Raw genomic sequence first — 27,258 nt, forward strand, 5'->3', positions numbered from 1 at the left:
TTATTTTTTTTCTGAAACATTCATTGAAAAACCAGTATTTGGGAGTTCACTGGTAGTCTAGTGGTTAGGAATTTTTGCTTTCACTGCCATGGGCCGGGGTTCAGTCCCTGGTTGGGGAAGATCCTGAAAGCTGTGTGGCATGGCCAGAAAGAAAAACAAACTAGAATTTTGTTTTGAGTTTGGTTTGGTTAAACAGTTCTAAGTGCTTCAGAGGTAAATGTTCTAAATCTTCTGGGTCATTTCCTTTGAAAGAGAGCAAATGTTAGACCAAAAAAAAAAAAAAAAGAAATCCATGTATACAGTCGCTCCTGGATGTCTGCCAAGGATTCTAGGACCTGCCGCGTACACAGAATTTGAGGATGCTTAGGTCCCTTGTCTAACCCGGCACAGGACAGTCATTCCTCTGTATCCCTGGGTCCCGGGTCTGTGGATATGAGGGTTGGCTGTAGCCTGGAGGACTGTGGCAGGGAAGGACAGCATAGCTTGTTGGAAGCCAGTGTGAGGGAGTGGGGTGAGTGTCTGAGGAAAGAAAAAGCAGGGAAGGTGGGAGCGGGGCCAGAGGGGAGAAGAGGAGAGAGACGCGCCCGGGCGGGTTTAATGTCTCCGTGCTGTTTGTCCACCCTCACGGGCCCCGAGCTGTTACCAAGGTCAGCCAAGAGGAGCTGATGCCGAATCCTGGAGCAGGAGCAGGGCCAGCTGTTCCAGTTGCCCCCCACAGCCCCCCACCAGCCTCTAAGCTGCCCCTTTCCCCAGCCTCCCACCTCCATCCAAATCCATTCTTCCTGCCTTTCTGGAAGGGTGATCTGCGGTGCAAACGCCGGCCAGGGCTCCTCTCTCATCTCGTCCCCCATCCCTGCCCCTCAGCTTCCTGCAAGCAGCCACGAGAAGCATCAGCGGCATCCTGGAGACAGAGGTGGTGTGATCCCTGACGGCCCTAGAGCCTGCAGCCTGGGCTCCGGGGGGCACCCTGACCTTCCACGTCTTTCTCTGAAGGGACCCAGAGTCCTGCTAACGGCTGGACAGAGTCAGGGCCTTGTCCTGTCTGCAGAAAGTCGGAGGTGAAGTACCGTTTGCTTTTGCTTCCTCCCGGCCGTCCTGCAGGCCAGACGTGTGTCCTCATTCACAGCTGAAAGGCTCAGGCTTCGTCACATTGACAACTAAAAAGACAGTGTGATTCCTGCTGTCGGGGGCGCTACCAGGAACGTCTAGAATGACCGCGGTGTCGTCTACGAGTTGGCTGCGAGTTTCCTCACGGCTTTCTTAACGGCTCACTACGTTCAGGCCGCCACTTGGCCCTGACCCGGCCGCCTCTGCGCCCGCCGCTCACATCACGGCGCACTTCTGCTCCGCCGTCTGCTTGATTTCCGAGAAGGTGGCCTGGGCCTTCTCTTTGATGGCATCCAAGTCCATGCTCTGAAGGTTCTGCAGCTGCCCGAGGATGGAATCCTTGTCTTCCTCCTCTTCCTGATCTTCGTCCACCATTTTCCGGAGGTCTTCGGGCAGATCCACGTCGTCTCCAGCCATCTGGATTTGGTCCTCATCCATCTCACTCTGCGGAAAAACAAACATGGAGATAGAGGGAAAGCCCTTCTAAAACCAACCGACCGACCGACCCTGACCGCAGCAGGGAGCTCGGGGTCTGCTGAGAAGGGATGCGGGGAACGACACACTTGGCCGTCTCGCAGCGGAACCTGGGTCTGGTACCAGCTGCGGAGGCCGGATGTCCCAGCCGAGATGCCCCATCTCTCTGCACTTGGCTCTCAGAAGCTTCTAGCACTGTGGTTCTCAAAGCGTGAGGAGCTTCCTTGGAGGTCCAGCGGTTAAGAATGGGCCTGCCGATGCAGGGGACTCTGGTCTGGGAAGAGCCCACGTGCATGTCACAACTACCGAGCCCGTGCTCTGGAGCCCACGCTCACAGCGAGACATGGCACTGCAGTGAGAAGCTTTCACACCACAAGAAGCCACAACTAGAGAAATCCACACACAGCAAGGGAGGCCCAGCACAGCCAAAATTAGCTAATTAGTTAAAAACCTGAAAGCGTGGTCCCTGCCCCAGGCAGTGTTGGCATCATTCGGGAATGTGTTAGAAGCACAAATTCTCAAATCACCCCAGACCTACTGGATCAGAAACTCCAGGCTGGGGTCCAGCAATCTGCGTTTTTCAGACTCCCTGTCTGTCTGTCTGATACCCAGAAAGCTTGACCAGCTCTGCCTCAGGGCTGCCCTGCACACTTTGTTTTCATCAGTCCCAGACTGTGACTCAGTGGCCCAAGCTGAGCCCACTCTGGGGTGGGGGAGTGTTGGGCTCACAGGGCCAGACCAGGCTATCTCCACTCAGCCATCACTCTTTAGGGGTAACCATCACCCCTTCCCTCCCTTCTACCTGATACAGAATTGGCTCAAACTCAGCTTTCCATCCTTGGCTGCTAGAAACATGTCTGGCGCACACCACCTGCTTATTGAGTGAATCGTTCACACCAGGACTCCAACTCAGCACCCGGGCTAGCCTTGCTTGCTGCTGCTGCTAAGTCGCTTCAGTCGTGTCCGACTCTGTGCGACCCCATAGACGGCAGCCCACCAGGCTCCTCTGCCCATGGGATTTTCCAGGCAAGAACACTGGAGTTCCTGCTGCCTGGTCTCTGAAAATGTCTTTACCCTGAGGCTGCAGAGCCCTTTGTTTTGTAACAAGGAAGCATCTATAGAACAGGTTTCTCTGAGAAAGACAAGCGTCCTTTCTTTTCCTAGATGGCTGCCCTCAGATATAATTTTCTGAGATCGGGTTGTAACATGGGGCAAACTGGACTTCGGGGGATTCAGAAGATCAAACAGGGGCTTCTCCGGTGGCTCAGACAATAAAGAATCCACCTGCCAATGCAGGAGACCCAGGATTGATCGCCGGGTTGGGAAGATGCCCTGGAGAAGGAAATGGCAACCCTCTCCAGTATTCTTGTCTGGAGAATTCCATGGACAGAGGAGCCTGGTGGGCTACAGTCCATGGGGTCCAAAGAGATGGACACGACTGAAGCAGCGAACACAGATACACACACGTGGCCATGGAGCTTGGAGGCTCACCTTCCAACATGGACCTTCTACATTACTTGCCCAGGGTTCCCTCTCCTGTTTACTTCTGTGCTTTCTCCCCCTCCTCGGAACGCAGACTTCTGATGCCAAGGGGAAAGATGCCTTTGAGGGGCGCATCCCTCACCCTGACTCTCTAGGGGAGAGTCAGGCTTTCATGTGACAGAAGCTTCCCGTGCACTTGGCCAGGCCTTGGCCCCTCAAAGCACTTAACGGATCAATTAGTTCCTCATCAAACTGGTGTGGGGATTAATTAGTTAGTTAATCCCCAGGGGCTCCCGGCCAAATCTCCATTTCTATTTATTTTGTATTCACCTGCCCTCGAGGGTGCCTCCCTTGTGGATGGTCCTCTGGCCATTTTTGCAGGAAGGGGGTGAGGGTGGGGGTGGGTGGGGTGGGTGGGGGGGTGAAAGCAGGGGATGGCCTGGATTCTCAGTTCACCTAAATGCCGTGCCGGGCCCCTGCCCACTTGAAATAAAACGTATGTAATTTCTAAAGGCACCCCTGGGAATTCCAGCATCCACACCCCTCCAGGTGGTAAGAAGGTCTCTGTGCTTGTCACCAGGTTCAGACCTGGACAGGCAGGGGGAGCAGGCGGCTGTAGGGGCCAGGGGGCCAGCCCGCTGGTGCCCTGAGAGACCCGATGCGCTCAGGCGGTGCCCCCGACCCCCTTCTCCAGGCCGCAGAAAGTGCAGCTTCTGCAGCTGTGGACCGACTTGGGTTTATTTTCACGTCCTCACCCTGGCCCTTGTGGCTTAGCTGGTAAAGAATCCGCCTGCAATTCGGGAGACCTCGGTTTGATCCCTGGGTTGGGAAGATCCCCTGGGGAAAGGAAAGGCTACCCACTCCAGTATTCTGGCCTGGAGAATTCCATGGACTGTATAGTCCATGGGGTCGGAAAGAGTTGGACATGACTGAGTGACTTTGACTTTCACTTCCCCTGACCCAGGGAAGGAAGAGCCATGAGGGCCCACTGTGCCTCCTGACTTACAGAGGGGATCCGGATCGCCACAGCGTCTACCCTAGTGGTTCTCAAAGTGGGCTCCCGAGGCCGGCCGCAGCAGCATCCCCCGGAACCTTGTTAGACACGCGGGTTCTTGGCCCTCTCCCTGACCTGCTGATTCAGAAGCCGTGGGGCTGGGCTGAGCCGTCTGTGGGTTAGCGAGCCCTCCTGGTGATTCCGCTGCTTGTCAAAGTTTAAGAAACCCCACCCCACGTCTCTTGAAGACAGGGCTATGACTCACTCACCTCTAAGTCTCGAACCCAACGAGTGTCTGGCATGTCGTCACAGACGAGACTCCAGGAGCCTGTTGTCAGGGACGACGCTTGAACGTTCAGGCCCTCTTGACTGTAAACAAGCTCTCATTTCATAGCTACTGACATGTTTACCTTCCCACTCCCGTGGGGGCTGCCTAGAGATCAAGGGTTGGCTTGAAGATCAGACACCTGAGGTGAAGGTTACCTCCACCATGTACAGACTGTGTGACCTCGGGCACCTAACACCCCCTCTCTGAACTTATTTCCTTATTTATAAATTGGGCTTATGTTATTTGCCTGCTTGCTAGTTCAGATGGTAAAGAATCTGCCTGTAATGCAGGAGACCAGGATTCAATCCCTGGGTCGGGAAAATGCCCTGGAGAAGGAAATGGTAACCCAGCTCCACTATTCTTGCCTGGAGAATCCCATGGATGGGGGAGCCGGGTGGGCTACAATCCATTGGGTTGAAAAGAGCCACTCACGACCGGGTGACAAACCAACATAACTCTCATAATTCTATAGAAGATTAATTACATGATGACTGAATAATTTGGAATGTATTAAGCGATTAAAGGTGGCTATCCCTAGGGTAATGACCCTCAGAGGTAAAGCCGGGGGTGGGGGTGGGGCGGGGAATTGCCCTGAAAGGCCTTGGCCCTGCTTGTGGTGCTCATCCCATCAGAAGGAAGCCTCGCTGTCCCGCCCCTTACCTCTGGCCTGGGAGTGCCCCACCCTACCTTCACTCCAGAGCCTCAGCTTTCCTAGCAAACTGGGCCTGTTCATTGCCCTTCCAACACTAGACGCTCAATTCTGGGAGAAAATGATGGGGAGCACCCAGCTCCCCTCACCCCTTGTCAGGCCCAACCTAACACTTACGGGGCACAGAGGGGGAAGACTGACCGAGGTCCCTGGCTCATGACCTGCACCTCGGTTTGACTCCAGTCCCTGTTTCCACCCTTCCATGGGAACCTTGTGTATATGGTTCCCAGCCTGGGGCTTCCCAGATACTGGTAAAGAACCCACCTACTGAAGCAAGAGACATAAGAAACACGATTTCGATCCCTGGGTCGGGAAGATCCCCCCTGGGGGAGGAAATAGCAACCCACTCTAATATTCCTGCTGGGAAATCCCATGGACAGAGGAACCTGGTGGGCTACAGTCCGTGGGGTCAGGAAGAGTCGGACATGCCTGAGCACACATGCCGACCCCCACCTGCTTATCAGGCCAGCAGCTCGGTGTGCGCTCGAGCGGACAGACTTGGAGCAGAGGTCTGGGCGGGCCCCAGGCCGCACTCATGCAGGGAGTTCTGGGCATTGGGTCGCCAGCGTGGTTTCTCTAGAAGGGGGTGTGGGCAAGCCTGTGGCCGCAGACGTCTTCTGCTTCTTCTTGTCTTGGCTGCACAGTGCGGCCTGTGGGGTCTTAGTTCCCCCACCAGGGGTCATCACCCCTGTGCCCCCTGCAGTGGGAGCCTAGAGTCCTAACCACTGGACCACCAGGAGAGTCCTTACCCCTTGTGAAGAAATGTGGCTGGAGGAGGTACACAGGAGAAGACTCAGAAGTATGGGGCCTGACTCCCCCCGGGGTCCAGGGGTTCAGAATCCGACTGCCAACGCAGGAGACACGCATTTGATCCCTGCTCCGGGAAGATCCCACTTGCCTCGGAGCGACGAAGCTGGTGCGCCACAGCTCCTGAGCCTGTGCCGGAGAGCTGGCGCGCGGCAACAAGAGAAGCCACCGCAATGAGAAGGCCTCACACCACACCAGAGCTGCCCCTGCTCCCCGCAGCTCGAGAAAGCGGAGCAACGAAGGCCCAGCGTGTCCGTCAATACGTAAATAAATAAAGTTTAAAGCCTGGGGCCCAGGACAAGTACCTCTGGTTGTCCAGTCTGCAGGCTGCGCCGGCCACCGTCCTTCTAGAAGGACAACGCTACTGACTGCCCGTCACCACTGCTCCCAGGCATGATTCCACCTCTGGAATCGATCTTCCTGGACTGCAGCCGGGGCCCCGGGCCCCTTATAACTAAGGGGGGGGACAACCAGGCAGGGCTGCTGAGTGGCTGGAGGACAAGCTGGAGCACCCGGACTCCTGGAGTCGGTAGTACTGGACCCCAAGCAAGTGGGCTAGTGGCAGACCTCGGGCAGGCCAAGAGTTAGGGTTCCACGCGTCAAACGCTGCAGCCAACCCAGACCACTAGCTTGCAGAGGTGGCTGTGACCGTGGGAAGGCTGGGATTTGGAGCCGGGAGACCCGGTTCTGTCCTCTGCCCACCGTAGGACCTTGGGCAAGTCACCTTACACTTTGATGCCCAGGAGCGGCCCTCAAATGAGATATATTGTGAAAGAGCCTTGTAAGCCTCTCAGCTCAGGACAAATAGTCATCGTGCTTATGAATATTTTGGAGGAAAAAAGGCAGCAGGGCATGAAGATCCTGCTGAAAGGGTTCCTGGGAAAAAGAAGGAATGGACAGTGAGATAGGAGGGTGGGACGGTATCCGTCCTGAAGAGAAAGATCAGGACAACGCGAGCAATTAAGGCCTGCCCAGGGGCTTCCCGGGTGGCTCAGTGGGAGAGAACCCACCTGCCAATACGGTAGGAGACACAGGAGATGAGGGTTTGATCCCTGGGTCAGGAAGATGCCCTGGGGAAAGACATGGCAATCACTGCAGTATTCTTGCCTGGAGAATCCCATGGACAGAGAAGCTTCGGGGTCACGAAGAGTTGGACACAACTTAGTGACTAAACCACCACCACCACCAGTATTCTTGCTTGGAGAATTCCATGTGTGGACAGAGGAGCCTGGTGGGCTTCAGTGCGGCTACAGTCCATGGAGTCACAAAGAGCCAGACCCGACCGAGTGAGCGTGCCCTCACACACATGGGATTCACACGTGGACCCTGGGCGTTGCCTCCCCTTGCACAACAAACTGCCCAGCTGAGAGCAACTCCTCTGCAATCCAAGCAATGGGGGTCTTGTCCTGACTTTGCTGCTCCAGGCTGGGAGCGCCAGGAATATTTTGACAGAATGCATGCAGCGAGGAAAACATCAATGCCTCACCACACGCCACGAACCCAAGTGCAGGTACAGCTGACATGAAGCAGCCCCAGAGAGGGAGGGGAAGTCTGATGCTGAGAGCCCCGGATAGGCGAACGAACGAATGAGAAGGGCGTGAAGGGAGCTAGCATTTACAGAGGAGCACACAGGCTGCCTTCACCCTCAGGGTCCTGTTTCAGAAGTCTTCTCATTTCTAGAAATCTCATCAATGTGGGATATTGTTTAATGCAGTTAAGAACTAATTATTTTTAGGCTGGCTGACCAGAATCAGTCGTAATCTCTTGCCTTTTAACCAGATTTATCGTCTTAATTGCCTGGGCTGAACGCCCCATTATTTAAGTAGCACCGCCTCCTGCCCTTGTTACTCCTCGAGGGGTTCTGACCTTTCGCTGGAGGGCAAGCATGATCCTGGATGCGGACTTCCTTCTTCCTCTTCTTGGCAAACCAGCCTCGTCTGGTATCAAGATGGAAATACAGTGATCAACTGTTTCACATGGTTATAGCGCCAAAAAGCTGAGCGTTCCCACTTAGAGTCCAGTCAGTCAAGCCTGATGTGCAGACACACACCAGAATGACACGGACGTGAGTGTGCGCAGACTCCGGGCGATGGTGGAGGACAGGGAAGCCTGGTGTGCTGCAGTCCACGGGGTCGCTAAGCGTCGGACACGACTGAGCAATCCAACAACAACATCAACAAGATCTGATGTCGGACTTCACAGGTGGCTCAGTGGGAAGGAATCTACCTGCTAAGCAGGAGCCACACATTTGATCCCTGGGTCGAGAAGATCCCTTGAGGAAGAAATGGCAACACGCTCCAGTATTCTTTCCTGGGAAAATCCCATGGACAGAGGAGCCTGCTGGGCTACAGCCTATGGGGTCGCAGAAGAGTTGGACACGACTGAGCATGCACACAGGCACAATCTGTGGCAGGGACCCAGGCAATAGAATTTTTTAAAAGCTTTCCTGGGACTTCCCTGGCAGTCCAGTGTTAAGAGCTCGCCTTCCAGTGCACAGAGTGCCAGTTCAACCCCTGGTTGGGGAGTTAAGATTCTCCATGCCTCACCACCAAAACAGAAAACAGAAACAATATTGTAACAAATTCAATAAAGACTTTAAAAGATGGTCCACCTCAAAAAAAAAAAAAACTGTGTGTGTTTTTAATTTTTTTTTTTAATTAGAAGCTTCCCTGGGTGATTCTAACGCGTGAGAGGTGTTGAGACCCTGTCAGGGCTTGCTAGCGTCAGCTTCTGCTACACTGCATGGTCTTTCCCTCTTTAGCTCCTGAAGGAGCCCTCAGCGCTGAGAGCGTGGCAGAGGCTGAGACTCTGCGAAGAGCCTCCAGTTTCTGACGTTGACTGAGCCAGTGCGCGCAGAGGGTTCAGAGGTACGAGACCTCCCCCGCCGAGTACATCTCACACTTCTCTCCTTTGTGCAGACTTTCTGGGGGACTCGAGAAGGTCCGAGAGGTCACTTGTCCAAGCCTCTCCTCTACAGATGCGGAAACCGAGGTCCTGGGAGGTGAAGAGCCTCGCGCAATGTCCTTCTGTTTGTTAGGGAAGGAGAGCCCAGCCCTGCTGCTGGGTCTGATAGGAAAACCCGGCTGGAGAGTCAGATCAGCCTAGGGTCGAGTCTTGCTGTGTACTGGCTGTGTGACCTCGGGAATCCCGGCACCCTCTCTGAGCTGCTGTTCTTATCCAAGCAGGGGAAACGAGGTCTCCGTCCCTTCCAGGGTGGCCGTGAGGGTTAAGTGAGAAGGTGGCACATCCAAACCTGATGACTGTTTCTCCCGTTCCCAGGTCCCCCAGGACCTTCATCTCTCCCCAGGGCAGGAGCAGAGGCCGCACCCTGAACCCAGGCAGCCGGGGAGGCTTGGGAAGGGACGGCCCCTAGCGGGCCCTGGGGGCCTCTGAGCTGCCGCCAGAAACAGCTGCCCAGAGGCGGGCGGTTTCAGTGCCTGGGACCCTGCGGGGCAGCCCCAAGACTGCCCGACCTGAAGAAGGCAGGCAAGAGAGGGTCACAGAATCGGCTGTGCCTTGAAGAGGCAGCTTTAAATCTGTTCTAACTGCATTGGCAGTGTCGTATGTTGGAAGAAGCCCTCCTGCTAGATTTTCTTCTGTCTTCATCTTTGTTCAGGGCGAGCAATGCCCTTAATACCGCAGACAAACACCAGGTGTAACTAAAGCGCACGGCTCAGCGGGGGGCCCAACATTATTTTTCGATGACTAACCTAGATTGACAATTCTGTTAATAGGATTAGTGCTCATTGTGGAGCTGTTTTCTCTTATTAATTTGACTTGACTTACATATACATTTTGAATTGGCTAGGAAAGGGGGGCACTTTTGTTTTTAGGAAAAAAACCCTCGTGGCTTTATTTATAGGTATGACTTCCCCTGCTTGAAAAAATATGACATCCTAATTATGAGCTAAAGTAATCTTTGTATTTTATACGGAATCATAATATCGAATCCAGACTGGTTCTTTTCATGAAAACTGATTGTAATTTAACTCTCGTGGAGATGGATTCCTTCTGCTGATTTTGATACTTTGTTCTTTGGGTGTGCTTTTGTTTTTCTTTTTTCCCTGACTAACACTGATCATTCAGCAAGACTTTTTTGTGTGGGGGGGTATTTATGTGTGTGTCTATGTATATCTGTGTGATAGGTGCGTATGTATGTGTGTGTCTGTGTGTGTGTGTCTGTGTGTGTGTGTGCAGTAGGTGCGTCTGTGTGTGTCTGTGTGTGTGTGTGCAATAGGTGCATCTGTATGTGTGTGCGCTTCTGTGTGTGTCTGTGTGTCTCTGTGTGTGTGTGCAGTAGGTGCGTCTGTATGTGTGTGTGTCTGTGTGTGTTTCTGTGTGTGTGTGTGTGTGTGTGTGCAGTAGGTGCGTCTGTATGTGTGTGTGCATGTGTGTGTGTGTCTGTGTGTGTGTGTGTGTGTGCAGTAGGTGCGTCTGTATGTGTGTGTGCCTGTGTGTGTGTGTCTGTGTGCAGCCTCTCCATGTCAGACACCATGCAAGGCCCCGATGACAAAGACAAAACCCTGAGCCGCTTTGTTAACAAGCACACAACCCAGCAGGTGAGTGTTCAGAGCGGAAAGGAGACACAGGAGACACGCGCTCAGGCATTGTGGAAGCAGAGCGGAGGGGGAGAGGAGGGAGGTCACAGAAGGTTCTGGAAGAAGCAGCACGAGAGCAAGGTCTTCCAGGCAGGAAAGGGGTCACAGGGAGCAGGGTGTGGGCGACGGGAGGCGGGAGGAGGAGAGAGTCCAGGGGAGGGGCCCCAAGAGGTGAGGTTGGGAAGCTGGGAGCCACCTCATGGTGTGCAGGCCAGGAGGCTCGACTCTACTCCAAAACTTCATGGCAAGCCTTTTTTTCAAAAAAAAAAGGGGAAGAACAGAATCTGTTTGCACCTTGGAAACCTCACTCTGCAATTTTGAGGGAAGCAAGACACAATCAAAAAACTACTTAAGAGGTATTGTAAATGGCAACCCACTCCGGTATTCTTGCCTGGAGAATCCCATGGACAGAGGGGCCTGGCGGGCTACAGTCCGTGGGGTGGCAAAGAGTTGGATACGACTGAAGAGACTTAGAGTCAGACATGACTGAGAGACTTCACTTTCACTTTCCACTTTCATGCACTGGAGAAGGAAATGGCTACCCACTCCAGGGTTCTTGCCTGGAGAATCCCAGGGACAGGGAAGCCTGGTGGGCTGCTGTCTTTGGGGTCACACAGAGTCGGACAGGACTGAAGCGACTTAGCCGCCGCCGCCGCCGAAGAGACTTAATGCACACGCAAGACGTATTGTAGTCAAGTTGCTGAGAAGTGTTGAGCCCTGCACTTGGGGAGGAGTTGAGAATGATCAGGAGGTGGAATGCGGAGAAGACAATGGCACCCCACTCCAGTGCTCTTGCCTGGAAAATCCCATGGACGGAGGAGCCTGGTGGGCTGCAGTCCATGGAGTCGCACAGCGTCGGACACGACTGAGCGACTTAGCAGCAGCAGGAGTCGGAATGACTGTCGCCTGCTGATTACTCTGCGGGGCTGGAGCAGGAGGGACCAGGCAAGGGTGAGCCTGGGGGTGGTGGGGACTGGGGGCCCCGGTGGAGGTGGAGCCTGCAGGAGCAGGGCTGGGAGGGGCCAGTGTCTTTCTGGGTCTGATCTGGAGAGGAGAGGTGGACGCGACGGCGACCTTTAGGGAGGAGGTATAGGAAGGAGGTAGAGGCCGAGGGTCAGCAGCGCACATCTAGGAAGCAGCTGAAGGCCACGGGAGATGCCGCCATTCGGGGAGAGGGTGACAGCATGAGGGACAAAGAGAAGACGGAGGAAGCACCTGGGGATGTTCAGAAACCTGGGGGCAGACCGGGGCGGTGACCCTGGAAAGAGAGGTGAGACAGGTTACGGAGCAGAATGAGGGGGGTGGCGCTGAGAGGCTGAGAGAGAGGGGGCTTCAGGGAGGGCGCTGAGCGAGGCGGGGCGAGGAAGGGTCTGCCCCGGGAAGGACCGCTCCGGAAGAGGGCCTGGACGGAGCAGCAGGACTGACCTCAGAGTATCTTCAGCAGGAAGGCTTCGGCAGAGCAGCGCGAACCGCTCATTGAGGAAGATGCCCAGAAAGCCACGTTCACTCAAGGTGCTGTTTGCTTCAGCTGGAGAGACTTGACCTCCTTTACAGTGGAGAGGCCAGCGGGGAGAACGCACTGAAGACCCAGGACAGAGCACGCTGAGTGGAGCGGGACGCAAGTCTAACACGAGCCTCGTGGGTTACTTCAGACCGTTGAAGTCCCCTGATTACCTGGCATTTGAAAAGCAGAGGAAACCGACGTACGCACGGACGTGAACGTCCTGTGATGACCTGGGCGGGGGGATGAGATGGGGTGGTGGGAGGCTTTCGAGGGTGGGGACACGGCGAATATACTCTTCTACATACATGTCCAGTTATTGCGATTTGATGACCGCACTCATTTGACTCCCGCGATGACTGCAATAGACAGGGGTCATCAGAAGACGAGGGTACGGCCAACGAGGGTGTGCTGAAAACCCAGAGGGGAGGCGTGTGCTGTTTGCGGACGTCACGGCTCCACTGCTCCTCTCAGAGACCGGATTTCCCTTCCCCCGGCCAGCAGTCGACTAGAACCCTTTTTCACAGGAAACACCAGCCAAATGATTTCTTTCGAAAACACAGTTCTAATTCCAGAATGTGACAGAGTTATCCTCATGAGACCCGACAGCTCCTGGGAAGACATTTCCCTCAAATCTGCTCTCGTGAGGCCTGGGCGAGGGTTCGGGCCCAGGACCGCCTCCTGCTGGTTATGTAACCGCTGGGAGTGACCCTGGGGAACCGTGAATGAGGCCCCCAGGGGTCCCCCCTTGTTAGTGGGGAGGACACGGTGAGCGTGTCCAACCCCCTGAGGGCTGTTAATACTGTTAGTCCGGCTGTTTACCCAACATGGATTTTATGAGATGGCCGTGGGACTGAGGATTCTGCAAAGCCCGAGGGGAGGGAAGGTTGTGCTCAGGAGCTGGGTGAGGCCCCGGTGAGCCGCGCTCTCTGCCCAGCACTGTTTAGACGTGTTAGGCCGCTGTGTTCCGGTCTCAAGTTCTCATTAGTGCAGTAATCAGGATGGTAAGCCCCGTGAAGGGCTGTGGGCAACGACTGCGGAACCTGTTGTTCTGTCCCCACGCTGGCCAGGGCCTCCCTTAGCCGGTCTGGGCTGCTGCAGGGACCCAGTCCTGACACGCCAGCCCCTCATCTCTTCCCCTCCGGGTGACCATATACATCACCGTGGCCTTGGCCTTTCCCACTGCAGTGATGCCCACGGGCACTGCCTGGCTTTCCAGGGCTCCTTATGGGGACACCTAGGAGAGGAAAACCCACCACCTGTATTCCTGTTGTGGTTTTCAGAAGGTGCTTTCTAAAGGTTCCACTATGCAGATTCTTCTGAATAATCAAAGGAAGCCCTATGAGCTAACCGATGGTTCCATACCAGCCTGCAGCCCCCCCTCAAGAGGCTGACTAGATGCAAAGACTTTCAAGGCCTGGGAAATGACTCTACCCCATGGCTATCGTTTCTTCAAAGTTGTCTCCTCTCACAGCTGAAAATTCCAATTCCTTCAAAGCTTCCTCAATGACAGCCAGCCATTTCAAGATTTCTCAGCCAGCATTGTGGTGGCTGCAGAGACAGTGGCTCGGCTTCCTGCTGTGCCCACCCACGACCTTCAAGGGCGCGGCCCCTTCCTGCCTCCTGACTGAGGCCGCAGCAGGGCCCAGCGGCCTTCCCACGCTTGCCAGCACAGAGGCCGCTACAGAGCAACATGCGCCGTGTGATCCTTATTGTCAACAGAGTGCACTGCAAAAAACAAGGCCCCCTCTGGAAGTCGCTCCTGGCCCACCGCACTGACCCTCCTAGAGCGTGCAGTCCCTGGAGAAGAACTGAGACCCTCTAAAGGGCAGTTCTGATGGGGCGGCCTGGGTGCATCGCCCCGCAACTGTGGCTGGGGACCCTGGGAGGCCGGAAGGACCCGGGTTCCTGCCCCCAGGTGGGTGGCGGGAGCCTGTGATGGCCTCTCAAGGCGGAGAGGGCTTGGTGGGCTGCTGTCCAAGCCCAAGGCCTGCGCGGAGGCAGGGGTGTCACTCACGGCTGGGGAGACCTGGACTGAACGGAACACAACCCGGCCGATCTTTGATGGCGTTCTTCCTATTAATGACTGTTTTCAAATGTATTTATTTTCTTTGTTTATTTTGGGCTGTGTTAGGTCTTTGATGCTTCGCATGTACGTTCCCTAGCCGTGGCAAGCAGGAGCTACTCTTTGCTGCCGTGGGCGGGCTTCTCCTTGTGGTGGCGTCTCTTGTTGAGTCCACAGCATGGGGATCTTCCCCGACCAGGAATCGAACCTGGGTCCTGTGCACCAGCAGGCAGATTCTTATCCACTTCCCCACCAGGGAAGTCCTAATTACCATTTTTATGAACAGTGCACATAGGGTTAGACAGAATTTCCAGGTGCTGACAAAAAAAAGCAGGCCGTTGTATTATCAGGGTTTTTCACGCCATAGGCAAATTCTTGAAGCATCAGGTGTAGAATCCATGTTTACACCATCCAGCCATGGGCTTCCCTAGTAGCTCAGAAGGAAAGCATCTGCCTGCAATGCAGGAGACCTGGGTTCGATCCCTGGGTCGGGAAGATCCCCTGGAGAAGGGAATGACAATGCACTCCAGTGTTCTTGCCTGGAGAATCATGGACAGAGGAGCCTGGCGGGCTACAGTCTGACATGACTGAGCGACTAACACACACTCAAAGCTGTGGCACACGGGTGCCCTCAGGGAGGCCCCCAGCTGAAAGTAAACTCTGCCGCGCAGGATGCCGTGGGGAACGCTTTCAGGCAACGTATCGCTGTTTACTTGGGTTGTACTGGAGTTTTGTCTGTGCTCACGGTCTCCTGTCAAGCCATCAGCTGACAGAGCAGCGGGGAAAGCGGTGGGCCCGGGTCTCTGGAGGACAGATTCTGAGATGCTTCGCTGAAATAGGAGCAGGGCACCTTGTTCTGGAAGGGGCAGGGCGGTTTTAAACCGCGTGGAATTCCAAATAGCTCTAAAACTTCCAGAATGCCTCAGACGTGAAGAGTGGAAAGAGCAGAGACCGTGGGGCCAGGTGGAGCTGTGTTCAAATCCCTTCGTGAGTAGGATGCTCTTTATCAGGGCCGAGAGGCCCGAGGTCCAATCCTGGTTCTGTCACTGCACAGCTGTGGGGATTTGCAAAGCCCCTGAGCACCCCCAACCCCACCTTGGCTGCCGTTTTCTCATGTCTGAAGTGAGGCCATGGCTTGGGCTCTTAGACAAACTCGAAGGTCTCTTTCGGGGTCTATGAAAAAATCCGGCGGGGGTCTCATATGCGTTGTGCATTTGAACCAGCTATGGAAAAATGGGCTCATGGCGTTAGTGGCCCATGCAGCTAAGTTACAGGCTCCGCTGCTCACAGTGTATCGACTGCTCATGGCCCTGCCTCCTTTCGGTGGCTCTGGGGAGCAGCTGTTAGATGTGGCGCTAGTGGTAACGAACCTGCTTTCCAATGGAGAAGACGTAAGCTTCGTGGGTTCAGTCCCTGGGTCAGGAAGATCCTCTGGAGGAGGACATGGCAACCCACTCCAGTGTTCTTGCCTGGAAAATCCCATGGACAGAGGAGCCTGGCGGGCTACAGTCCACGGGGTGGCAAAGAGTTGGACACGACAGAAGTGACTTGGCAGGCAGGCAGCGTAAGGTGAATAGAGTCACCGTCACTCCAGGGAGGATGCAAATCTATATGTTATGGCTGTAATTTCCCCCTCGTTCCATTGTTTCTGTTGGAAAGGCTCTTGTGCCAAAGAAACAAGCCAAGCTTCGAGATCTGGGAATTATCTTTTTCTCTGAAGAGCATCAGACCCATTTTGCAAAGGAGGTTGTCCACCCCTGAGGATCTGGGTGAGCAAGACCACCAGCTCACCATTAAAAAAACAATCAAAGGGCAGATATTTTCAGTTTAAGTGAAAGAAAGTGAAGTCGCTCAGTTGTGACTCTCTGCGACCCCACGGACTGCAGCCCTCCAGGCTGCTCTGTCCATGGGATTCTCCAAGCAAGAAGACTGGAGTGGGTTGCCATTTCCTTCTCCAGGGGCTCTTCCCCATGCAGGGATCCAACCTGGGTCTCCCGCACTGCAGGCCGGCTCTTTACTGTCTGAGCCCTCAGGAAGCCCTACTGTTTTCGGTTTAGAGACCTGCAGTCCTTGCGTTGTTGGCTCACCTCACTGCGCCCCCTCGTTGTTATCAAGAAATAAGACTTATGTGCATAGAGATAGTAACAGCAGTAAGAGCGATTGCCCACGGAGCTCTTTCCACTAGTCAGGCACTTGTTTATTTCAGACGAAGACCTCGGAAGTACACGTCACCGCTCCCATGTTATAGATGAGGAAATGGAGGCTGAGATGTATTAAGAAGCCATCTGAGATTGCTGATGTCAGAGCCAGGATTCAAACCCAGTTCTCCTTACATCCTCACCAAACGACAGAACAGTTATCAAAAATATATCCTCGATAACAACAAATATATCTGTATATATCCTTAAAGTGCCCCATCTTTCTGGAAGACACACAACCAGCTGATGGTGTGCATGTGTGTGTCCGTGTGCGTGTCCCTTAGCAGGAGGGTAGTCACTCTTTTTCTGTCTCCGTTTCCTCTAAGAACACACCTTATAAGACTGTGGTGAGGACTGAATCTATCTATGCAAAGAACTTAGGGGAAGTGCCTGGCATGAGAAAGAGCTCAGTAAATGTCAGCTGTGATGACGGTTATTCTCATTGTGCATATATATACATATATATTTTATAATCCAGGAGTTGGTGACGGACAGGGAGGCCTGGTGTGCTGTGATTCATGGGGTCGCAAAGAGTCGGACACGACTGAGCAACTGAACTGAACTGAACTGAAACAGGTATTACTCTGTTTCGTCGAGAGGAAATGGAAGTTCATAGAGGTTAAGTGCCTGGAATCTAGTTTTTATGAACTAAATCAATGCTCTTCTCCCTATATCAAATACCTCAATTACGATTAAGCAAAAGTCGCTCAGTCGTGTCCCACTCTATGTGACCCCATGGACTCTACAGTCTATGGAACTCTCCAGGCCAGAATACTGGAGTGGGCAGCCTTTCCCTTCTTCAGGGGATCTTCCCCACCCAGGGATCAAACCCAGGTCTCCTGCATTGCAGTGGATGCTTTACCAGCTGAGCCACCAGGGAAGCCCCAGTTGTGATTAAGACATAAAATATATATGCATTTATATACATAGTTACATTTTTATGTTTTATATACACACACACAAACACACACACACAGACGTCTGAGTGTGACCCTTGCTAATCCAACACTCTGCATTTCTTACTATGTAAAAAATGACTGAATGTTTATTGCGTTAAGAGTCTCACCTTTGGGAGTCTGTACTTTTCTCTGAGGTGAACTCTGAGGCACGCCCTCTCGGCCTTTCTCTGTGTAAACGCAGCATCTCTTTCCATCCTGAAAGTGGAAGAATGCAATAAAGGATCAGAAGGCATGAGACCACGGCTCCCCCAGCTGCGCTCAGAGGAGCCAGACGCTGGGCCACACTCCCTGAGTTCCCACCAACCATGGCTGTGTACAGACCCGAGTTCCCAGACACGCTGGTTCTGCAAACCTCTCTCTGATGCAGCGGGAGAGGCAGAGGGACCACCCCAGGTGCAGAGCTGACCTCACTGTGTTCCTCTCACCCCACCTGGGAGCTCAGGCGTCAGAGTCACCGCGAGTGCTTCCCAGCGATGCAGCTTCCCAGCCCGTCCGCATCATGGAGAGGAGCTATGTTTCCAAAATCATTTTGTTTCTTATTTTATTATATTTTTTAGGGGCTGACACATTTAGTGCTTCTGAAATGCTAGGTGTATAAGCTGATAACAGACGATGTTAAGAATTACTTTGGGTACGTAAGTTTTATTTATTTCTAGAATTTAAAACATTGAAATATAGTTGCTGTACAATATTATATGTCACAGGTATACAATATAGCAATTTATGACTTTTATTTTATTTTAAAAAGTTTTTTTGAGCTGTGTCGCTCAGCATAGGAAATCTTAGTTCCCCAGCCAGGGATTGATCCTGGGACCCTTGCAGGCGAAGTTCAGAGCTCTAAGCGTTGGACTGCCAAGGAATTCTTCCTTCCTCTTTTTTCCTCACAATTTTTAAAGGTTATCTTCCATTTATAATTATCATAATTAACATATTGGCTGTGTTCCCTACTTTGTATAATATATCCTTATAGCTTAGTTTATACATAATAATTTGTACTTGGGACATAAGTTTTAAATTCTACTGAACACTTATTTTTATGGAACAAAAATGTTTGGAGCAAACCCTAAACATCTCCTTCTATTTCCTTTCCTGATGTCCTTTTAGAAACCCTTAAGTGGACTTTCCACATATCTATTTAAGGCCAGGTTCGGTTTCCCCCCATGCTGCGTTGATTCTGCAAGATTCTCTAGGTGAAAGATGCAATTTTGTGCTTTAAAGGATGTCCTTCTTTGGATCTCTGCAGAGCAGTGTTTCTGCACGACAGTTATCCTCAGTGACTGACAGTTTGAGATTCAGCTGTCATTCAATTCATTTAAGTCCATCAATAAATGAGGACCAGAATTCTGAGCTACAAGAATGTGGAATTAAAAAAAAAAAGCACTTGAAATCCTTGACAGCTGGACAGGGACGTGTAAAATATCAATGACAGGGAATCCAACTGCAGAAAGTTCTCTCTGTGGCCCTGCCAAAGAGGCGTGCTCTGGGCCTGAGTCCAGGGAGGAACATCCGCTCCCCCCTTTCTGTTGTCAGCATCTATAAACCAGTTCGTGCAGACTTCTTCCAGGGTCTCTCAGAGCCGCCCCCACCAATCTAACCATAGCAGCCTTATGAATGTCCACCACTCCATACCGTATCTCATGCAGTGAGTGACTCTTATCTTCATACCGTATCTTATGCAGTGATTTTTAAAATAGGTTTCCAGTCCCGAATTATCAAAAAGAGTTGGAAGTAGTGGTGTCCTGGCTAATGTATCATAACCAGCTTTCTGGGGAAAAAGCTCTGAGGCACCTGCCAGGCTCCATGGTGTCAATACTTCCACTGAGGCCGACTTCAAATTATGAATATCAGCCTGATGTCACTGGGGAGAGACACACGTGATTAACGTTGACGGGTCGCTGCGGGTGCCGTGGGTCCGCTCAGCACACCGCTGGCTGGAAGGTCCATTTCTTTCACCGCTGCTTGAATCTGGCTCCTCTCAGGCGCAGCAGTCTCCTTTACTGCGTTCCATGAGCAAACGTGCTCTGTCCACTTTTCTCTACCGCCTGGGCCACTTGCTTAGAGACCGCGTTGGCCATTTAAACAATCTCCCTGCTTCCATCATGGCCCTACCATTGAGAAGCGACATTTTAAACAAACAGCCTGAGCGATTCTTATGCAAGCTAAACAGAGCTGCAGCATCTAGGGCAGGGGTCCGTTTGGAGGCAGACAGGATTGGGGGATGTAATACAAAGCTATTTCCCTTCATTGTCAACCTGCTAAGCCCCAATTTAGGTGGCAACCCACTCCAGCGTTCTTGCCTGGAGAGTCCCAAGGACGGGGGAGCCTGGTGGGCTTCCATCTATGGGGTCACACAGAGTCGGACACGACTGAAGTGACTTAGCTGCAGCAGTCCCTTCCCTAGGTGGAGGAAGACACTCACACAAGATAGGTGTGGATTTCCAAAATGCTCTGTGGACAGCCTAATTGGACTTGTGATTTGCTGTTGGAAGTGAGCTCCCTTGTTCTTGATGATCCAGAGAGAAGTAGACACCTTTGAGGATCTTGGTGAAGCTCACATGAACCGCCTCCTCTCCTAGCTGCCCAAGGAAGCACATTGTTAGAGCCTGCTTTTATATAAGGGCTTCCCTGGTGGCTCAGGGGTAAAGAATCCACCTGCCACTGCAGGAGACGTGGGTTCGAGCCCTGATTAGGAAGATCCCCTGGAGAAGGGAATGGTTACCCACCCCCCCCTCCCCGTATTCTTGCCTGGAGAAGCCCATGGATAGAAGACCATGGGGTCGCAGAGTCAGACATGACTGAGTGACTCAGCAACAGGAACCTTTATATATGTGGCCCTGCCCTCTAGCTGTGCAGAACCGGACCACGCTGGGTAAGTGGGATTTCTTCTCCGAGAATTTGGGTTTGGGATGGAGAAAGTCAGAGACTCGCAGTGTGACTGGATCTGTTAACAGGTGAGCTCGGAGGCCATCGGCTGCCCATCCTCATGGGTGGTTTGGGTAACAGAGGAGCAGAGGGTTGACTGCCCTGAAAGGACAAAGCAGCTGCGCAGAGGCGGACGGGGTGGCCAGGGATCGAATGAGGGCCTATGACTCCCAGTGACGCTCTGGTCCTTGTTCGGGCCACAAGGGCTGGGGGCATGTCTGCAGCGGGTCTGGGGAAGCATCTTTGGAAGAAGCGTGTTAGTTGCTCAGTCATTTCCGACTCTTTGTGACCCTGTGGTCTGTCCATGGGATTCTCCAGGCAAGAGTACTGGAGTGGGTTGCCATTCCCTTCTCCAGGGGATCTTCCTGACCCAGGGATCCAACCTGAGTCTCCTGCACTGCAGGCGGATTCTTTGCCACTGAACTACATGCTATGATATGCTAAGTCGCTTAGTCATGTCTGACTCTTTGCGACCCCATGGACTGTAGCCCATCAGGTTCCTCTATCCATGGGATTCTCCAGGCAAGAATGCTGGAGTGGGTAGCCATGCCTTCCTCCCTGAACTACATAATTAGCCTTAAAATAAATATCTTGTTTTCAGGTGGCTCCGTTGGTTTCTATTTCTTAACTCCAAGTTCTGGAATCATCTTAACTGTTACACAGAAGCCTGGCTGAAGGAAGGGTTGGCTCTGAAGGTGTCACATTAAACTGCTCATCACTGGGACCTGGGTTTGGACACTCTCTGAACTCATTTCCCTCTGCAGAAGGTCAGGCCTGGAGCAGGCATGAGAGAACCCTGGACTTGGTCTTCTCATTTAGGGAAAGAGAGCTTGCTGAAGAACTCAGAGACCCAGGGGCATGGGCAGAAGTCGATCTCCCCCAACATCAATATTTTACTATAAAAAGATTCAAATGTACAGAGAAGTTGAAGCAATTTTACGGCTGACACGCATACACTCACCATTTATGTTCTACTATTGGCATCTTCCTGTGCGTTTCGGCAGCTGTCGCTTCCCTAGCCCTGTCTCTCCATTTCTCTGTCCCTTCATTTATGCATCATATTTTCTGATGCATTTCAAAGCTGTTGACATCATTACTCTGTTCCCCAAGCACTTCAATGTGCATACCATAACTCCAGTTACGGATCTGTTTATTTGTTGCTGTTGTTCAGTAGCTAAGTCGTGTCCAACTCTTTGCAACCCCATGGAGCCAGGCTGTCCTTCACCATCTCCTGCAGTTTGCTCAAACTCATGTCCCTTGAGTCGGTGATGCCATCCAACCATCTCATCCTCTGTCGTCCCCTTCTCCTCCTGCCCTCAATCTTTCCCAGCATCAGGATCTTCTCCAGTGAGTCAGCTCTTCACATCAGGTGGCCAAAGTACTGGGGCTCCTTTTCTTTTGAATTAAAATGTTGCATGCTATTAAGTGCACAGACCTTAAATGGACTGTGATGGTTAACTTCGTGTGTCAGCTCAAATGGGACACAGGGTGTCCTGATTAAACACGATTTCTGAGTGTGTCTGGGAGGCTGTTTCTAGATGAGATGAGCATTGGAGTCTGCAGGCGGTGGACGGAGTGAAACAGATGGCCCTCTTCGGTGTGTCTGTGTGGGGTTGGGGGGCGCTCATGGAATTCACGGAGGGTTTGAATCAACAAAAAGGCCCCCTGCCTGCCTGCTGAGCTGAGACCGCAATCTCCTTTTGCTCTGAGAACCCCCCAGTTCTCAGAACCACACCACTGACTTCCCTGGGTTGCGGATGGCGGATGCTGGGACTTCCCGGCTCCCACAGCCACGTGAGCATTGGCTCCTTGTGATAAATCTCATATGTATCTGTGTATACATACGTCCATTTTTCCTCTTCTCTTGGTTCTGTTTCCGTGTAAACCAAACCTCTATTGAGGTGTTAAAAACATCACCATCACCTGAGAAAATGCCCCCATCCCACTCTTGATCAGCACCTGCTCCCAGTGCTAGGCCACCACCATCTTCTTCCCACCATAGGCTGGGTTTGCCTGTTCCAGAACTTCATGCAAATGTAACCACACGCCATCCTTCTTTAGTGTACTTCTTCCTTCACACAGCGTGAAAGAACTGGGGATTTATCCAGCTTGTTTTACTTACCAGGGGTTTGTTCCTTTTCATTACTGAGCGTATTCTACTGTATGACTAGATCTCGTTTGTTTCACTCTATTGGTGAACACTTGGATTATTTCCTGGTTTGGGCTCTTGTGGATGAAGCTACTAGGAACACTTTTGTATAAGGCTTTTTGTGGACGTATATATTTGTCTAGTTGCAATGTATGTTTTTAACTTTGATAATGTCTAATTCCTCATTTCAAAATGTTATGGTCACTGATTTCAGGGTCATGTTTAAGAAATTTCTGCCTCCTTCCAAGATGCAAAGATAGATATTTTTCTGGATGCTTTATGATTTTAGGGTTTGTGCTTACGTCTGTGACGCACATCAAAGTTCAAGTTACAAGGGATGCCATAGCAGGTGCTACATCATAACTACGGGGACACTTTCACATAACAGAGAGAAATGGAGGGATAAACAGGTTGTTTTATTTTCAACTTTCCAAATATTCTATTTAGGTATAGACCTCTTTCAGTACTAACACTACCAATATGGCGGGGGGTCGGGGGCTGGAATCTGAACATGGAAATAAAGTAAAAATGAACGCGCCATAGAGTGTATTTTTGAGCAGTATTTGATTCATTATTAGTAAAGTCAGTCCCACAACTTTTCTAAAGTGATGAGGACAAGTTTAGGAAGCTTTATTTGCTCACATTCATTCTAATTATTATATGTATTATGACGTGTGTAGCTGTCTCTAGATGTAACTTGTGTGAACCATTTTTGATGCCTACTAATTTTTTCATTGTAATAGTTGCTCCAATTTATACATTTCAAAATTTTTTCTACTGAAGTATAATTGATTTACAATGTGCTAGTTTTGGGTGTTGGAGAAGGAAATGGCAACCCACTCCAGTGTTCTTGCCTGGAGAATCCCAGGGGCAGGGGAGCCTGGTGGGTTGACGTCTATGGGGTCGCACAGAGTCGGACACGACTGAAGTGACTCAGCAGCAGCAGCAGTTTTGGGTGTACAGCAAAGTGATCCTGCTTCATATATACGTGTGTGTGTGTGTGTGCGCGCGCGACTCTGACCCTTTTGCGACCCCATGAACTATAGCCCACCAGCCTCCTCTGTTCATGGAATTTTCCAGGCAAGAATACTGGCGTGGGCTGCCATTTCCTCTTCCAGGGCATCTTTCCAAGCCAGGGATCAAACCCAAGTCGCTTGAGTTTCCTCCACTGGCAGATGGATTCTTTACCACTGTGCCATCTGGGGAGCCCTTTATATATATTCTTTTTCAGATTCTTTCCCCTTATAGGTTATTACAAAATATGGAGCATAGTTCCCTGATGTCTGCCTCTTTCTATTGTATTCTAGGCGATGAAGCTCTTGGAAACTCAAGCAGTGGACCGGAAGTCCTGCCTCTTGCCGTGCAAGCAGGTTAGCACTATCCTGCCACTATTGCTTTAATTGGGTGACCAAACAAATGTATAACACACACGCACACACACACATGCAGAGCTGAGTAGTTGGTGTATAACTGACTCATGATATCATTTGACTATTTTGGTTTCTGATATGTCAGATATAAAATTAAGTAAAATTATGACACTAGTTAATCAAACAGATGTCATATCTGTGACCAGATTTATTACTGGGACACATTAAGTGATATTTTAATATCAGATGTGTAGTCTATATTTCTGACCATTTTCCTTTTATTGGTCCTCTTGAGCTGAGAACCTTTGATGCTATTTTTCTGCTTCTGCTTTTTTTTTTTTTAACACACCATAGGCAAAACTAGCCAGTATTCAAGGAATGCTGCCTTTTTTTGCATATTATTTTAGCACCCACATTATTTTTGCAGTTGCATTAAGAAAAAACAAAACAGACCTTAAATTTACTGCAGAGCCAAGCACAATACATTCTAGGTAGTTTTATAAGCCACAGTCGCTTTCAGGAAAAAATACAATAGACAAGATTCCCAGTAAATGTAAGCTTTAAGCTTCCTTAGTTTCCTCCAGGTCATCAACCCTTTCTCCTTTAATCATTTTAGCAATAAGACCTAGGCAATTATCATGTAATTATTAGCAAAACAGCCATGGTGGCAAAAAAAAAACCAAAAAACTTTCATTAACATATGGTGAACTTTGAACTTCAAGACTGATGCTTCAATACTCAGTTTATTTATTAAAACTCTTAAATTCTACTTTAAACTTTAAAAAAGTAAATATAGACTACACTTATTTAAAGATCAGTCTTCGGTAGTGAAAAACTGGTAATATTCACATTCCATAATACCCAGCTGAAATGTTACTAATGTTTTATTTTTATTACATTTTATATAGCCAGAAGAATGTCCTTACTTTTTGGAGGTAAAAATATCCAGGGGTAAAGTATCAGGACATCTGTAATTTACTTTAAAAATGGTTCTCTTACCTATTTATCTATCAATCAATCATCTATGCTCCAACCAACTAATTATCTGTAAGCAAACGTGACAAAATGTCGACTGTCAGTTTCAGGCCATAGGTATACACAGCCATTCCTTACACTGCTCTACTCTTCTGTATCTTTAAAGTTTTCATAGTAGGCAGTCCACATATTTATTAAGAGTCTTTTGAGAAGCCAAGTTTTATGACATAATTGTCATGTTGTATTTTCCAGGCTTTTTTTTTTTTCCCCTGCACTTGTAAGTTCAAGAACATTGTACTCTATGCTCCTTTAGGCCCCCTTCACTGCAAAGTCTGAATTCCCACAGTTTGAAAGCTTTCTACACTCACCTAAAAGGGTGAATTTCCAGATGACTGTAAAAATACTCAGGTGCCCAATTTTTCATTTGAACAACCAAGGTCAATTAAAATGTGCCCGGATCAGAAAGTTTCAGCTGCTTTTAAGGATGACATGTACATTTGTTTATGGCGTTTTTCATTTCCATTCACACAAGGAAGACAGTAGTTGCTGAGCTAGGAACTGGTTCACTTTTTAGGAGAACAGCCCTCCCTGAGGTTAGAGGCAGAGGCGTAGGAAAGGCCTCTGGAGGGCGGAGAGGGAGCCAGTGGGGCGCCATGGGCAGCGCGGTGCATCCCGCCCTCGACCAGCGCCTGCTCTGACCAGGAACCCGCCTGCTTACTCACTTTTCCTCGATTATCTGCTTCTGATACTCCTCGTACTCCTCTCGGCTCATCCCTTGAGCGGCTGCGGGGTCAGATGCTCCTCCCTCTTCTTTTTTTTCTTCAGACCCGCCACCGAGTCCTAAATTCTTCATCTGGTTACTTATCATAGTTTTCATAAGGAAAGCCATCGTGTCTGCCCCCGGAGAAAGAAAACCAAACACTCCGAGAAAACTCAAAACAAACAAACAGACCAATCACAAAATCCCCAAGTATTTTCTGTGATAGCAACACTAAGCAAAGGACTCTGTGCAGCCTCATCTATTCAAGGGCATAATGACAGCGAGGAGTGGTTTGTGGGCTCTAAGCTGGATTAAAGAGGTGAACTCCTTAGCACAGAGAGGCAGATGGCTCCGATTACCGAGGCATGCAATCAGACCCAACCAACTACTTTCTGAATTAGTACACTAAGCTAATTTCAGAGAGGGGAAAAAGAACCCTTCACATTATCCCTCTCCCATTTCTAAGGTATAAATTGTAAGCGCAGCAGGGCTTCATCAAGGGTTGTTTCAATTAAATGAATCGGAGGTGACTGATTATATGACTGTGATGGAAGTTCCAAACTCCAGGCCATGAGGACAACATCCTGTTGAGAACCGAGTCCAGTGAGATGCAAAACCTAAAATGCTTTATTTAGCAAAAATAATCCTTTGAGCCATCATTTTATCTCATTGGACTCTCAGGACTATGTAAGGATTTGTGTTTTGGTTTGCTTGAATCCTATGCTGTTTCAGTGGTTACTGGGTCCTGGACATAAATGCCCAAACAGGGCAAGTGTGAAGGGCAAGCCAGAGGGTCCGTCACTTCCATCTGGAAGATTAGCCTAGCTTGTTCCTGCACTGAAAGGTTACACTTCCGCATGGAAACACTGTGCTGGACACTTGTGAAGCTGACCCGGGAGGTGGGAACATGGGAGAGTCAGGTCATCGGTGGGTGTTGGGCATTTCCCTCTCCCTGGTAGCTCACATGGTAAAGAATCTGCCTGCAGCACAGGACACCCGGGTTCCTTCTCCGGGTCAAGAAGATCCCCTGGAGAAGGGAATGGCTACCCACTCCAGGACTCTTGCCTGAGTTCCACGGACAGAGGAAGCTGGAGGGCTGCAGTCCATGGGGCTGCAGAGTCGGATGCCACTCACACACACTTTCACGGTTTTTTCCTGTTACATGCAGTCACTTCCTGGGTGCTCTGTTTAGACTCACTGGTGTACCTGGAGAAAACTTTCGACAGTGTTTGGTAATAGCAGATTCTCAACGGCTGTGCTTTCCTCCAGGTCAAGGTAGGAATTTGAGCACGGCTAAGACTTTAATCTACCTTAGTATCTTTCTAATTAAAGCACTCCAAGAGCGGGTGGGGAGAGATACAGCCTATTTGTAGGCTATGCTTATTGTTTTATCCATAGGCATGAGCCCTTTCAGGAAATAGATGACTTTCCCTCAGATTGTACACAACCATATACACTGGATCTTTGCCTAAAATGCTTGACGTATTTTAAGATCTGTTTTTCACTTTACTAAAGTGTTGCTAAAATGGTCTCAGTTTTAAAAATTAACATAGGGTGAAATAAGAAACTTTTCTTGGTTTGCTTCGATTGAGAATGTACTTTCACACTTAATTCCACTTCCACTTTTAGGATGTGTTGCTTGCGACTTAACACATTCAAGCCATGACCCCTAAATTATTATTTATAATAAACTGCTTTTCATCTCCATTGAGGAGACTCACTAGTAAAGGATCATAGAACTTTATATAAAGGACAAGCCATAGTCTGTGTTTCTGTCTGTTGCTTTCCCGGTTTAACACAACTCCCCTTACAGGTGTTCCATGACGTTAAAAGACACTTTTTATTTCTTAAAGAAAAGGA

The 27,258-nt window shown here is 50.6% G+C and overlaps 1 protein-coding gene across 1 annotated transcript; it reads right to left on the minus strand.

The window, feature by feature from the left end:
• Positions 1 to 817: 817 nt before the first annotated feature.
• On the minus strand, positions 818 to 25,665 carry CPLX4 (complexin 4). The gene is made up of 3 exons (XM_055416834.2): positions 25,361 to 25,665; positions 17,330 to 17,417; positions 818 to 1,551 (listed from the first exon to the last, which is right to left on the minus strand). The coding sequence occupies exons 1-3, from the start codon at positions 25,525 to 25,527 to the stop codon at positions 1,324 to 1,326; spliced, it is 483 nt and encodes a 160-aa protein (XP_055272809.1). The 5' UTR covers positions 25,528 to 25,665; the 3' UTR covers positions 818 to 1,323.
• Positions 25,666 to 27,258: the final 1,593 nt, after the last annotated feature.

The sequence above is a fragment of the Moschus berezovskii genome, chromosome 28 (genome assembly GCF_049115385.1).
Source record: "Moschus berezovskii isolate FMDL1 chromosome 28, NW_MosBer_1.0, whole genome shotgun sequence".
Classification (NCBI taxonomy): Eukaryota; Metazoa; Chordata; class Mammalia; order Artiodactyla; family Moschidae; genus Moschus; species Moschus berezovskii.